General features: G+C 43.8%; 1 protein-coding gene across 1 annotated transcript in view; it reads right to left on the bottom strand.

The window, feature by feature from the left end:
* Positions 1-467: 467 nt before the first annotated feature.
* The window catches only part of Snap29 (synaptosome associated protein 29), a 28966-nt gene continuing 13438 nt past the window's right edge, over positions 468-15995 (bottom strand). The window contains exons 2-5 of the mRNA XM_040751143.1: positions 10488-10684; positions 6718-6803; positions 4234-4332; positions 468-3217 (exon numbers count right to left, since the gene is read on the bottom strand). Of these exons, the coding sequence (XP_040607077.1) occupies positions 3060-3217; positions 4234-4332; positions 6718-6803; positions 10488-10684 (540 nt within the window). The 3' untranslated portion in view covers positions 468-3059. The remainder of the gene's footprint in view (positions 3218-4233; positions 4333-6717; positions 6804-10487; positions 10685-15995) is intronic.

Here is a 15995-nt window from a genome sequence, read left to right as displayed (position 1 = left end):
AGTGGTCCACACCTTTAATCACAGCAATCAGGAGGCAAAAGTAGGCAGATCTCCATGAGTTAGAGGCCAGCCTGGTCTATAGAAGAAGTTTCAGGACAGCCAGGACTACACAGAGAAACCCTGTCTCAGAAAACAAGACAAACAAACAAAATTATATAGATGGCTGGGATAGCTTCCTTGGTAAAGTCTTTGCAATGCAAGCATGGGGACCCGAACTATCTTATCCATGGATCTTATGAACCATGTTAAGAAGCTGAGTGTGTGGTGTGTGCTTGAAATTCCAGCACAAGGGAAGGAGAAAAGGGTGGCTTGGGGTTTGCTAATTCCAGGCCAGTGAGAGACAAGGTGGACTGTGCTTAAGGAATAACACCTGAGGGTCACCTCTGACACCTCTCCCTCCCTCCCTCCCTCCTTCCACCTCCCTTTCCCTCGACTCACACACACACACACCTGAAGAAAAAGGCTTATTCAGGCAAAGTAGAAATTTTTTACTAAAGTGATACATTGTACACTTAAAATTATACACACTTACAAGGAGAAAGGGAAATTAAAATGCACCACTATCTTTTACTTGTTATATGAATGAACTCCAGGCCTCTCCTACAGAATGAGGAAAAACAATTCATGAGGTCACTCTCGTGCTGCTAAGTTACAAGTCAGTACATGTTAGAAGGGAGGGAATGTATTTATTTTAGTAGCACACTTAGCACATAGCTGGTCTAATGTTCCGAATGTCACCTTTCTGAAGGCAGTGTGTTTCAGTCTGTCTTGCAGCCCTTACATGTCAAGGATATGTTCACTGGTCTGCTCTGTGACACTGGCAGCCCATTCTACTCCCCTGCCACCTTCCTGCCACTAACCTTCCTAAGCCAGAGTGTAGCGGTGATTCCTTTCTCTCCCCACCACAGCCATTGACTCTTTTGAGAAAAGATCTCATCCTGAACCTTGAACTCATGGTAATCCTCCTGCCTCCTAAGTTCTGTGAGTACAGGTGTCAGCCAGTAGATCTGGCCACCATTATTATGTGATCAGGATTCTGGACCATCCTTAGGTCCTGTTTTCTGTGATGCAAAAACAACCCTGCTTCAGCAGGTCCCCAGCGGGCCAAGGGACAATTTCAGCAGACCATAACATGAGTCTGCAGAACACAACAAGATGGTCGAGGGCCTCTAATGGTTCAGATGCTAAACATTAATTTAACAAAACAGAGGAAGGCACACAAAACGTTCCCTTGCTGAATCACTAGCACTTGCTGCCGATGGAAGGTATTCTCAGGTGTTAATTTCTTGGGATTCAGGTATAATGATTAATTCCACAAGGCTATGCCTGATGCTGGTAAAAAGCAATAGTTAATGACACACGGAAGCTTTTTTTTTTTTTTTTTTTTTTTTTTGGTTTTTACGAGACAGGGTTTCTCTGTATTGTTTCGGAGGCTATCACACGGAAGCTTTTATAGGAAAGCTGAAAACAATTACAAGTGGAAAAACATATGAGTTTGTCTCTATATTGTTTGCGACAGGGTCTTGGTATATAGTCCTGGCTGGCCTTGAACTCACAGAGTTCCACCATAGTCAGATCTTCATATCTAGGGACAGATGGACATTGGCATGCCTTTTTGCCTGTATTTTCAGAAGGTTGGATATTTTGTGACAGGAGTGTGTATAAGTTGCTACATGAACAGTAATCATGCTGTCACCATTTTCTGTTTCTCTCAGTGGTGGAGATCAATCCAGGGTCGAGAGAGGAGGGCAGGTACTTGACCACTGAGCCACACCCACAGTCCCATGCTTGCTCCAGATGCTAAAGGAAGGATCCCAAAATGGCATATGCCATGTTTTAAGGCAAAAAGGCACTGACATTTTAGTTTTTGGCCTATCTTATCAGTAAAAAACAGTCCCTTTTACCATCTTTAAAATATGTGAATCTGATTTTAAGAAATTCAAGTGCTCTATGGCTTCAATGATTTTATTGGAAGTACCAACACAAGGAAAAATTGTTGTAGAAATAAATTTTAATTAATGCTTCTAAGTATTTCTTTTGGCAGATGAAGGGAATGAACATGCCTAGCTAGCTAAAATGGTTACCTGGGCTGCTTCTTGGTCAAGTTGTTGTATAGAAGGCTAGTATCATTTGTGGATCCAAGTCCTCAAACTAGGTGGGCATTTTGTAGAAACACAGGGAATGGGTTCTCCAGACACCAAATAAACACCGCCTTGGTACTATTCCAGAGGCAGAGAGGGCTTGGTGGAGAGGTTTTTGTTTGGGAGATACTCAAGGCTCACAAACTCCACAGGGGTTCCCCATCAACCTACTCGGTGACCTTGAGCCAGTGAAGAAGATTTGTCCCCAAGAGATGAGAAGTAGGAGATGACAGTAGGTGGGGGAGAAGGGCTCATATTCAATCTCTACACATTTGTGGGTGTCGTGTCCAACAGTTCTGGTCTGAGTCCTTCTACTGAAATACAGGACAAGAACTGAGGACAGGAGGGGAGAGGAACGAAGGCAGCGCATTCCATTTCTGGGTCTATCATGGGTCCTTTCCAGGGGGAGAAAGCTTCAATGTGCTCAGTGTATGTGCAGGCACGTCCACAGTGATTGACATGTGAAGATGTGGAAGAACCCTTCCTTCTGCCACAAACCAGGGTCCCTTCACAGGAATTCACAGTAAGGCCCTGAATAGGCTCTATTTACAGCACTAGAGTAAACAGGAGGCAGGAGTTAGGAGACTGACATGCTGCCCACATCTTTGCATATACTCATGAAAGAGAGAAATGCAGTGCTTTCTTCTCCTTCCTGCGCAGTAATCAAAAGCTCAAGGCATTCACAATTAGTCTGCCATGGTTATTCCACAACCCAGCATCACAGAACTGTAGAGGTGGTGTTGATCTTACCCAAATGTGTACACACACATCTTTCCCCATTGAGACTAAAATTTCTTAAGATACACATTTGAACACATGTTAAATTATATACTGTATAATCAATGACATTTCCTAGGAGTTTAAAAGAGGCTTTTGAATCTTTTCATCACAACGGAGTAGAATTCGTTTTCAGTTTCTTTAGAGCTGCCGAACTTTTTTTTCTGTGCTTTTTATATTGACATCTAACTTGTCCACTTTGGTTGTTAGCCGGTCAAGAATGTCGTCCTGCTCCTCAATTTCCGTCTGCATTCCTAAGGCTATGTCCTTGAGTCGGCCCAATCCCATGGACAGCTCGTCTGTGGGAAGGAAGTGATAGGCAGTCACAGTATCTATAGGGGCTTCCTGCCCCTCCAGATGCTCAGTGGCATCCGGACTGCAGAGTCTTGTCTAAGACCGAGTGCCACAGCCTGTAGCATATGACTCAAAAAACACAGAAGTGAGGAGAAATCTACTTACTACATAGTAATATGTGGTTAATGTACTTCCTCCCTTTCTTTGTTTTAGCATAGTCTTGATAGATAGCTCTGGCTGGTCTGAAAAGGCTGGCCTATGCAACCCAGGCTGGCCTTGAAGTCACAGTGACCTATCTCCCTGCTTCTGCTGCCTGAGAAGACTATAGGGTCTCTAACACATACAGCATTTCTCCCCTTGGTGCTGGGGAATCAAACCTAGGGCCTCGCACGTGCTAGGGAAGCACTCTGACACCGAGTCACATCCCCAGCCTCTTCATAGTTTTCATTTCCAGACAGGGGCTCACAAATTTTCCAGGCTAGCCCTAGATTTGCAATTCCCCTATTTTAGTCACAGGTAGATGGGATGACAGGTTTTGCCTGGCATACTATGCTTCTTGAGGTCTTTGGAACATGTGACCTTGTGTTTCCTGTAAAGTAAAAGTTTAGTGGTCACTCCCCCAGGCCTCATGAAGCTTCTTAGGTTTGACAGTAAGGACAGGAAAAAAGGCTGAGGTAAGCCAGCCTTGGTAGGTTGTGGGACATGCCTCTGTGGATATGTGCACTTGCTGGGCACATGAGATCTGAGTTCAGCTCCTGTGCACTCACATCAGCTGTGTGGTTTTATCCTGGATGCTCTTAAGCCCCAAAGATGCCTAGGTGTGGTCAGGAGTCAAGTATGCAGTGAGGATGGCTTGGCTGGACTGACATGGAAACGGGGAGAAGTGGACAGATTCCTGCCGGAGAGGCAGGAAGATGGACACGACTGTGTGGGTGTGGCATATGAGGAAGTGATGAAGTGGCTGGGTGCCTGGCTGTGCTCAGCATCAACTGTCTGGAGGCTCTGCAGCTCCCAAACTTACCTAGGTTGCTGTCAATCTTCTGGTGATAGGCTCGAAGGCTTGAGTTCTTTGGGTAAACCTCAGCAGTCACAGCAGAAGCAGGCTCTTTGGGGATCGGGTCTAGTTCAGAAATAAACACCAGAGGGACAATTCACTGGAGGGCGATGCTCTGTGAAATTGGCCCATTGGCCCATTTTTTTCTGAAGTCCTAGGAATCTGTCCCCAGGAATCACTCATACCAGGAGAACTAACGGGTGGGAGGAAGGAGGCGGCTGCCTCTGAGGCCATGTAGAAGGACAGGAGTGAGAATGGGACAGGTGTATAGGTTGGAGAAGTCGTCTCAGCTCTGGCTGGTCCTTCAACATTAGCAGATTAAGGACTCTCAACTTACAAGTCAACAGGTGAGATATGGAAAAAGACATGTAACAATACAACAGAGAACTGTCAATGCAAAGCTACAGGCTCATAGCAAGCTCTGGAAGACAGGTTGTTTTTTGTTTTTTTTAATGCTGAAGATTGGAACCAGGGCATTGTGCACGCTAGATAAGTTCTCTACTGTAAATCCCGGGAATCCTTCTACCTCTTAGTTTTGTGAGTATGCGCGTGCGTGTGTGTGTGTGTGTGTGTGTGTGTGTGTGTGTGTGTGTGTGTGTGTGTGTGTGTGTGTGTGTTTGCTTTTGAGTCAGGGCCTTGCTGTGTTGCACAAGCTTACCTCAAACTCTTGTGCTCAAGCTATTCCTGTAATAGCTGGGACTACAGGTGTATGCTACTACACCTGGCAGAGCTGGCAGAGATGGGCTCAAAAATCAAAGTTGTTAAGCTATGTGTGCATGCCTGTAATCTGGAACACAGAGCAAGAAAATCACAATTTTAAGGTCATCTCTACTAATGAATTTGAAGCCAGACCAGGCTAAATGAGACTCAGTCTCAAAGAAACAAAATCACATCAAGCCATACAAAACATGAAAAAAGCAAAGATGAAAATCATTGCCTGGTGTGGTGGTTTGCAGCTGAAATCCCAGCACTTGGGAGGCTAAGGCAGCAGGATCATGAATTCAAAGCCAGCCAGGGCTACACAGAGACGAAAGAAAATGGAGTTATGCTAAAAAATTGAGCTTACTATTTTTGTTTTTGCTGGGCTGTGATAGAGCACACCTTTAATCCCAGCACTCCAAAGGCAGAGGCAGGAGAATCTCTGAGTTTGAGGTCTACATAGTTCCAGGACAGCAAGGGCTACACAGAGAAACCCTGTCTCAAAAAAGTAATACAAAGAAAGAAATTCCATTTCTAAACATATACAGAAATATCCTCCATCCTCTTTTGAGACAGAGTTTCGTGTAGCTCAGACTGGCCTTGAATTTGGTATGTAAGTATGTAGTTGAGGTGGCCTTGAACTACTGATCCTTCTGCCTTTATCCTGAATGCTGGAATTACAGTTGTATTCTACCACAACTAGCCTTTTCTTTTCTTTTGAGACAGGGTTTCCCACTGTGTTCCAGTGTGGATTTGAACTCATGGTAATCATTTGCCTCCATCTCCCAAATGACTAAAACACCTGGCATTTTTGTTTATTTGCTTTTGGTTTTCTGATGATCTGGCTATATAATCTAGAATGGCCCCAAACTCAAACTCAGAATTTCCCTGCCTTAGCTTCCCAAGTATTGGGACGACCTGGACCCAACATGATACTCCAAAATAAATTCTCTTATCTCAGGAGGCCAGCTGATTAGCCTTTCTAGTTATATATAAAACCATATTCTTAGCCGGGTGTTGGTGGCACATGCTTTTAATCCCAACACTCGGGAGGCAGAGGCAGAGGCAGGCAGATCTCTGTGAGTTCGAGGCCAGCCTGGTCTACAGAGCGAGTTCCAGGACAGCCTCCAAAACAATACAGAGAAACCCTGTCAGGAAAAACAAACAAACAAGCAAAAAACAACAAAAAAAACAAAACAAAGCAAAGCAAAACAAAAAATCATATTCTTTTCTTTTGCTCACGAACCCTAGGTAGAGGAAAACATTTAACCTACAACAAAGATTGTTTTTGTTTTATTTTTGGGGAGGTTTCTTCTTGTTTGTTGAGGCAGTCTTATATATCCCACGCTGGCCACAAGCTCAACATGCCAGTTAAACCCTGACTGGCCCACCTCTATTTCCCAAGTGCTGGGATTATAGGTATGCTCTGTCATACCCAGCTTTACAGTTAGCTTTTTCACTACTAGAATTTCTCAGAGCTACACCAGTAGACAGTTCTTGGTCAATGGGATACAGGTTCCCACTTCCTTAGTCACACTCCATAGGGGAGTGAGGTAGGGAGGAACCCCACTGTAACACATACCTCTGGTTTCCAAGAACATCTTGTGTCCCTGATGTCATCACTTAACATGTGGGATGCCTCTGCACATCTCTGGAGAGTCAGCTGTCCCCCACAGTGGCACTTCAGGGTTAAACCCAGAGACCCACCCCACAGGAATCTACACCTGAGTTTCCACACACATCGTCACTCACCTTCATCATTCAGCCTTCTGAGATTTGGGTGGCTGGCTTGGTACTTGCTTTCCTGATCTTTACTTGTATTAATGGCTTCCTTCAATCTATAGATGAAAAGAAAACACATGTGACAGTGTCACCTCTGTGCGAGTGTGTGCACAGCAGTGTCACTCATCTTTTCCAGGATGGCTTTGTGTCACATATCCAATGCTTTGCTTTGGTGACTTCTCTGGAACCACCCTGGAAGTAGTGCTGGCCACACAGTGGGCTGAGGAAACCTTACTCAGGACAAGGAGTCCTGGGTCAGGTGGATGAAAAGTGCATAAACTGACCAACTGGATACCTTTGATAAAGGATCAGCAAATTATGACCTACTATCTATTTTTCTTACCACAATCCCCCCCCCCCCCAACATGTAGCTGTTGAAGATCATCTTAAATTCCTGGTCTTCCTGCCTCCACCTCCCAAGTGCTGGGATTACACCTCACTTGGCCCCACATTTCTTTTATTGTGATTACACATAACATAAAAATCCATCACTTACATATAGCCAAAAACAAAAAACGGCTTTTACATATGGCTATTTGCCCTGAATGATAGGTAATGTCAACTTAGATACTTAAGTCTTCAAAAAAACAAAAACAACAAACAAACAAACAAGCAAATCCAGAGTCTCTGAGCTGGAGAGATGACTCAGCAGCTAAAAGCACTGGCTTCTTTTCCAGAGGACACAAGTTGAGATCTAAGCACACACACATTTGGGAAGCTTACAACCACCTGTAACTCTAGTTCCACGGGATCTGACACTTTGTTCTGACCTCTGTTCTGACCACACATGTGACAGATACACACAGAGACACAAATTCAAAACAAAATGAAAAACTTAATTAAACACACACAAAACAGGGTCATTTTATTTTATTTTATGTACATTGGTGTAAGAATGTCAGATTCCCTGGAACTGGAGTTACAGACAGTCGTGAGCTGCCATGAGGGTGCTGGGAATTGAACCCTGTTCTCTGGAAGAGCAGCCAGTGCTCTTAACCACTGAGCTGTCTCTCTAGCCCCCAAAACAGTGTCTTATATATCCTAGGCTTGCCTTAAAATACTGATACAGAACTATCTACTGGGATTGCAGGTATGCATCACCCAGGCCAGCTAGTATCTCCCTCCCTCTCTCCTTCTGTTGCTGTTTGTTTACTTTTATTTTTGTGGGGCTGGAGAGATGGCTCAGTGGTTAGGAGCACTTGTTACTCTTGCTGACAACCTGAGTTTGCTTCCCAGCACCCACATGGTGGCTCAGTGCTACCTGTAATTTCTTGCTGTGATGGCGGCACATGCTTGTATTCCTGGCACTTAGGAGACGGCGGGAGAAGGGTAAGGAATTCAAAGCTGGCCTTGGCTACCTTGTCAGTTTGAGGTCAACTGGGGCTACATGAGACTCTAACTCACCCAGCCATCAAAAGAATTTCTTTGGGGGAGGGAGGGAGGGAAAAGGCAAACTTTTTGGGAATAAAGAAATACAGTTCTGTGGAGTTACTAGCTCAAAACAACTATGAGATGGGTATGGGCACCTGGCAAATGCACTTGTGGCTAGTGTCCAGCAGCCCCCCCAACCCCCGTGCTGCAGAAGCTTCTGACTAAGCTCCCACTGGTCAGAGACCGCTGGAGACCGTGTGGAGTGGGAAAACAATGCCCAGTACATGGATTATTCCCATGTGTCTGGGAAGTGGAGACTTAGCCCAGGGCTTCCAGAATGCTAGGCAAGCACTCTGCTAACGGAGCTACGACTCCGACCCATACATCCATGCTTTACTAGTAAAACTATTTCAAACTGGGTGTGGAGGTGTAAGACTATTATCCCAGAATTTGGGAGGTGACAGCAGGAGGATCAAGAGCTCAAGTTTGTCTTCAGCTAAATGGTGAGTTCAAGACCAGTCCTGGTTACCTACAACTGTTTCTCAAAAAATAAGACAAAACAAGGGCCTGTGAGAGATGGCTCGGCAGGTAAAGATTTGCCACTAAATGAAACGACCTGAATGTAATCATCAGGACTCCCACGGAGGGAGAAAAGTAGGAGCTCCTGCAAGTGTCCTTGCACATGGCTGTGGCTTGTATCCTTTCCCCCACCAAACACACAAAATTAGAACCAAACTAAAATCCACTTTAAAACAAAAACAACCTAAAGCAAAAATGTCCTGAGGTATGAATAAAGGTCACGGATTTTAGCAAATACCCAATTCTTGTATATATATTTTTAATGTATACAGTGTTCTGCCTGCGTGTGTGCCTGCAGACCAGAAGAGGGCGCCAGATCTCATGATGGATGGTTGTGAGCCACCATGTGGTTGCTGGGAATTGAACTCTGGACCTCTGGAAGAACAGTCAGTGCTCTTAATTAACTACTGAGCCATCTCTCCAGTCCCTCTTGTATTTTTTTTTAAAGATGATTTTATGTGCATGAGTGTGTGTCTGCATGCATGTCTGTGCCTGGTGCTCAGAGGTCAGAAAAGGATACTGAATTCCTGGAATGTTTTACAGATGGTTGTGAGCTACCATGAGGGTGCTGGCAACAGAACCCAGGTCCTTTGCGAGAGCACAGTGCTCTTAACTGCTGAGCCATCTCTTTAGTCCTGTCTTATCTTTGAACATGTGCTGAAGTCTGCCAAGTCCTTATGTACGATTTCACTGTATTTCTGCCCAAATTTTTGAGGTAAATGATCTGTAATTTAAAAGTGGAAATTAATAGACAGATTAGGTTAGATATAGAGAAGATGGGTATTCATATGTATGATCCATTTTTTTTTTTTTTTGGTGGTAGTGGTGGTGGGGATGGAATCTCGGACTTCACACATGCTAGGCAAGTCTTTTACCAATATGCCACATCCCCAGCCCATATATGTATATGTTTGCATGTATATATGGCATATTGAATTACATTTATTTTGTGAGTGCAAGTAAATGTAGAGGAAAGCTGTTGAAGTTTCTTCTCTTCTTTCATCGTGTGGATCCCAGAGATTGAACTCAGGTGCTCAGGCTTAGTGAGCCATCTTGCCAATCCAACCACATATATTTCTCTCCTTTGTTTGTTTTTTAAGACTGTTCTCATGACTGGTGCTCCTGCCTTAGCTTCCTGATCTGATCTGATCACAAGTATGCACCATCACATCTGGCTTATTAGTATTTTTCAAAGGTGAGGTTTTTTTTTTAATTGTTCTCTTTTATTTTTTTAAGATTTATGTATTTATTACATATACAGTGTTCTGTCTACACGCCAGAAGAGGGCACCAGATTGAATTGCAGATGGTTGTGAGCCACCATGTGGTTGCTGGGAATTGAACTCAGGACCTCTGGAAGACCAGCCAGTGCTCTTACCCTCTGAGCCATCTCTCCAGCCCTCAAAGGTGAGGTTTTGCTAAATTGCCTGAGGTTGCCCTGCACTTGCCATTATCTACCTGCCCCAGTCTCTTTGACAGCTGTGACTACACACAGGCCCACTATGTCTGCCTTTTGGGACGAGACATTCTGTAAGACGAGTCACAGTTGTATTGATTAAACTCTCTAAGACTGAAGTCACAATGACTGGATAGGATTTCATCGCTCAGATGAACACAGGTGGAGTAAGGGAAGGCTTCCTTTTCAGCATGTGGGAAGGTAAGTCCCTTTCCACAAGTGACCACAGGGCTCCAGGATACCTTGAGGGCACCACAAAGCCTGAAAGCCTTGTCTCCTTCCATAGAACCTGTTTCTACTGTTCTATATGTCCGGACTGTGGATGCTACACTCACCTGCTGTTGGGCTGTGGGGCAACGCTGCCATTTTGTTCAGGAGGAGTCTCTACTGGTTTGGATTTGAAGTAGTTGATAAATCCTCCAAATACACTCTTAATGCTGTTGATATGTTTCTGGCTTATCTTCAAATCCTGATCCATCTTGTCTACCATCTTCTCCGTGTGTTCTAGGACTCCTCGCTGCCGGACCAGCTCCTGCAGAAGGCAAGAGGCAGTAGCATCATGCCATTCCCCCACTTTCAAAACCATAGCAAGTTAAGGTCTGGGGCCGAGAATGTAGCTCAGCTGGGTAGAGCGCTTCTCTGGCATGCACAAAATCCTGGGTTGGAGCCTTAGCACTCCATCAACCAGGCATGGTCACACATACCTGTAATCACACAAATTGGGAGGTGGAGGCAGGAAGATTAATTTAATGTTATATTTGGCTATAGAGTGACTTTGAGGCAAGCTTGGGCCAGGTAAGACCCAGTCTTAAAAAACAGTCTAGGTGGGCTGGTGTGACTTCTAGGCAGGTACATGCTTTGTCTGGTTTCCCACAGGGCCAGGGCTGCTTCGGTGCTTTTCTAAAGGGTTAGCATACAACACAACAGGCTTCCTTGTAACATTCCCCACCCCAGCCTTCTAGGTCAGCCAAAGCTACATAGAGAGACCTTGTTTAAAACAACAACAACAACAAAAAAACCCAACAACAAAAGCTTAAAATTGCCGGGCGTTGGTGGCGCACACCTTTAATCCCAACACTTGGGAGGCAGAGGTAGGCGGATCTCTGTGAGTTCGAGGCCAGCCTGGTCTACAAAGTGAGTTCCAGGACAGCCTCCAAAGCTACAGAGAAACCCTGTCTCGAAAAACCAAAAAAAAAAAAAAAAAGCTTAAAATTATTTACTTATTATTTTGGCTGAGGAATGGGGGGTCACATATGAGGTCAAGACGATGACTTGAGAGAGATCACTTCTCTCCTTTTACCATGTAGGTTCTGAGGATGGAAGCCAAGTCATCAGACTGTCTATGAGGTACTAAATGCTTCCCATGTTTGGATATCTGCTTCTTTTTCTAGGTCTGAGAATTTCTTGGCCATATTCATTAAGTCATCTTAAGTCATTTGATTTTATCTTAGCTCTTACAGTTCTTAGGTTTGGTTTCCTGAATGAATGCAGAGTTCTTGGCAGTTTTGTCTATATTCACTAGCATTTTGTTGTTTTTATACATGTCTGTATTTTACTGTCTCAAATTTGTCTTCCACACCCTAAGATTTGTTCTTTTGCTTGGTTTTATCTGCTGGTGATGCTGTTTGTTTGTTTTCATTTTCATTGATGGATTGATTCTTTCATTTCCAAAATTTTGTTTGGTTTTTAGTGTATCAACCCTCTTGTCGAACTTTTCCTCTATATTTATAAAATTTTACTCTAAATTATTGATTCTTTCTCTGACTTTGGTAACATTCTTATTTATGTCTTGAGTTGACGTCACATTTTCTTGTTCAGGAATAAGTGTATTTGAGTCCTATTTGATCACTGATGTTGAGACAGGCTCTTGCTATGTAGCCCGGGCTGGCATGGACTTCACTATATCAATCAAGATGGCCTTGAACTCACATATCCACCTGCCTCTACCTCCTGAGCCCTGGGATTAAAGGGGTGCACCATCATACTGGGCTTTGATCATTGATCTTTTTAAAAATATCAATGCCTCCTTATACAGCTGTGCTCCCGTCTGTGCACTGCCTCCTTATACAGCCATTACCTCCTGTCTGTGCACTGCCTCCTTATACAGCTGTGCTCCTGTCTGTGCACTGCCTCCTTATACAGCCATTACCTCCTGTCTGTGCACTGCCTCCTTATACAGCTGTGCTCCTGTCTGTGCACTGCCTCCTTATACAGCCATTACCTCCTGTCTGTGCACTGCCTCCTTATACAGCTGTGCTCCTGTCTGTGCACTGCCTCCTTATACAACCATTACCTCCTGTCTGTGCAATGCCTCCTTATACAGCTGGTTTCTGTCTGTGCACTGCCTCCTTATACAGTCATTACCTCCTGTCTGTGCACTGCCTCCTTATACAGCTGGTTTCTGTCTGTGCACTGCCTCCTTATACAGTCATTACCTCCTGTCTGTGCAATGCCTCCTTATACAGCTGGTTTCTGTCTGTGCACTGCCTCCTTATACAGTCATTACCTCCTGTCTGTGCACTGCCTCCTTATACAACCATTATCTCCTGTCTGTGCACTGCCTCCTTATACAGCTGTGCTCCCGTCTGTGCACTGCCTCCTTATACAGCTGTGCTCCTGTCTGTGCACTGCCTTCTCAGCCAGAAGACTGTAGCTTTACTTTGTCTTACTTCCTAACACAGGCTCTGCTCTTGGCTCCCTTCCTATGAATTCTCTACCCACATCCCTCACCTCCATCCTCCATTGCTTAGCAATTATTATTAACTATACAATGCTCTTCCTTCATAACTAAAAGCAAAATCCTCACCAATATTTAAACAAACTGTAGAGGTCAATTATGGTGACTGAAACCACTCAGCAGGGGAGAACCTCAAATTTGAGGCTAGCCTGGGCTGTATAGTGAGCCTGCTTAAGGAACAAACAAACAAAAAGCAAAACAACCATCTCCCAACAAAACAAAAACAACCATCCCCAACCTGTCACATCCTCTGGAAATTTTTGTTTTTGTTTTTTTGAGACAGGGTTTCTCTGTGTAGAGTTGGAGGCTTTCCTGGAACTCATACTGTAGACCAGGCTGGCCTCAAACTCACAGAGATCTGCCTGCCTCTGCCTCCTGAGTGCTGGAATTAAAGGCATGTGCCACCACCACCTGGCTCCTCTGGAAATCTTAATGAAAGGTGTGAAACTATATAGCCAGCCTTCAATATCTGAGAATTCATCCAGCCGTAAACAAACAAAATAAAATTCTGAAAGTTTGCAACAGCACATATGCAGACTTTTTGTCATTATACTTTAAACAATGTTATATGGTGATTGTGCACAGTATTTACATTTATTTTGTATGCCCCCTTGACACAGGGTCTTATGTAGCCTAGGCTGGCCTTGAACTTGCTTTGTAGCCTAGGATAATCTTAAACTTCTGATTATCCTGAGTTTACTTCTTGAGTGCTGAAGTCAAATTAAGGCTTTCTGTATGCCAGGCAAGTATTCTACCAACTAAGTTACACCCTGGCCCTTCACTAGGTACTCTCAGTAATCTGGAGACAAAGCATGTGAGAAGGTTGAGCACTGGAGAGAAGAAGGAAGGTTTGAGCAGTACATGTGTGTAATGCTAGCAGGAGGACTGGAAATTTGATTTCTGCCTGTGTCTTAAAAACATAAATGAACAAACAGAAGCATATGAGAGATATGTGTATATGAGATGTAAATATTATGCCATTTTATATAAGGGACTTGAGCATTCTGGTGTTTGTAAGGGTCCTGGAACCACTTTAAACCAACTATAGGAAATTGCTGAAGATCAAGTTAAATGTAAAGGTATTTAGTGGAAGGTCTTCAGTTCATTTAGAGCAGTAGGTCTCAACCTGCTTCGAAGGGGTTGAATCGCCCTTTCACAGGGGTAGCCTAAGAGTTGTTGGGATGAGCCTTTTGTTTACTGTGTGAAGGTGTGCCACCTACCTAAGGCACCTTCTGATTGGTTTAATAAAGGGCTGAACAGCCAACAGTTAGGCAGCAGAGAATAGGCGGGAATTCTGGACAGAGATAGGAACTCTGGAAAAGAATCTGAGGCAGGAGATTGGCCAGCCAGACATGGAAGAAATTGGATGCGTGGTATTAAGGATAGGTAGCCAGCCATGTGGCAGAGTGCAGATTACTATAAACAGGTTGATTTAAGTTTTAAGAGCTAGTTGGGTACCAGCCTAAACTAAGGCCAAGTTTTCATAATTAATAAAAGTCTCCACGTCATTATTAGAGAGCTAGAGTTACATTCTGGACAAGGAGCTGCACATGGCTTCCTGGCGACCACAGTCTGAGGTAGGCCTGCTGCTTGTGGTGTACAGAAGCAGGGCTCTTTCAAAAGGCCCTGTGTGCAGCCGAGCACTGTGAGCAGCTGGAGTCCTACTCAGTGGGAGACTAAGTAGAAAGGCCTGGGCTGGTAGGCATAGCTAAGGGCCAGTTACAGCTAGTGTGAGGCTCCATTCTCATGGACCCAAGGAGGCGCGGAGTCAGTTGCCAACTGCTAAGTGCTAAGGGCCTGGGAATGCACAAAAGGGCTTTGCAACATTTTCCCAGAGCCACAGTGCAGAAAGCCAGGTCCAGACCAAGAAAACCTCCTAACAGGAGTGGTATGCTTGGCTTAGGTGCTGAAGAAAGAAGAAAAGGGTACAGACAGTCATAAAAAAGTGAAAATAATAAAGTGAAATTCTTAAAGATGGAGTAAGTAATACAAAAGGAATAAGCCACATAAGGATGGGAAATACCATAACATAAGGCATTTGGACCCTAAATAGTGGTGGCACACACCTTTAATTCCAGCACTCAGTAGGCAGAGGCAGGCGGATCTCTGTGAGTTCAAGGCCAGCCTGGTTTACAGATCGAGTTCCAGGACAGCCCCCAAAATAATACAGAGACACCCTCTCTAGAAAAACCAAAACCAAAACCAAAACAAAAAACAAAACAAAAACAAACAGAAGCAGAAAATGGAAAAAAAAACCAATGACTTAACTGACATTGGTTTAGTACCTATTATAATTACTATCATTCTGGTATTTCATATTTTATCCTTAATATTCATAGTGGCTTCCTATAACTTTTCAAAGAAAAAAGCTTTAGAGATACAGGAAAAAGAAAAATATAAAAGGTGGAGTGATAAAAGACAAGCCTTAGAAGAAAGTTAGACAGACACATAAATAAGAATGAGAAAGAAGAGTCTCCCACATCACTGTATAATGAAATAAAATAAGGTCAGTACAATACCAACCTTACTTTTATCCAGCTAGTATACAACAGGTACCCCTAAGATGATGAAGAATTTGGAAGGCATCCTGTAGAAATGCTATATTTATAAAAATTTAAAGACGTCATAATCTCATATGACAAGCGTTCAACATTTGTGAAGCAAATATTACATTCTTGGCAATTCAAGCTAGAGCAATCCCCCAAGACTGGAAAAATATGCCAAAGGCAGTAGAAGCTGATCCTCAGTTACAATGGCGATCCTGATGGAAGGAAGGAGCTAAGGAGATGGAACAGAGAAATGGGGATAGAGGAACCAATAGTTCCCAAGATTAGTTTCTAGGTGAAGGCCAATATGCTGAGATACAAATGCAGGCTGCATATGACCATGCCATCTTGGCACTATGTCATACAGCAGCTTTGAGTGCTTGGGACAAGGTGGAAGAAACAGGAAAAGGTCTCAATCATTTACTAAAACTGTACAAGGACAAAAGGAAGCCTGACTTCAGCTGTAAATAGAAGAATATCACACTCAAAAGCTAGGCAAGTAATAATTGAACCTTTGGCTTCCAGAAATGGTAATTCTGAATGCAAAAAAGGTGATCAGG

Source organism: Mesocricetus auratus, unplaced genomic scaffold (assembly GCF_017639785.1).
Source record: "Mesocricetus auratus isolate SY011 unplaced genomic scaffold, BCM_Maur_2.0 Super-Scaffold_100008, whole genome shotgun sequence".
In the NCBI taxonomy this organism is placed as follows: domain Eukaryota; kingdom Metazoa; phylum Chordata; class Mammalia; order Rodentia; family Cricetidae; genus Mesocricetus; species Mesocricetus auratus.
This window is presented reverse-complemented; position numbering and strand designations above follow the sequence as displayed.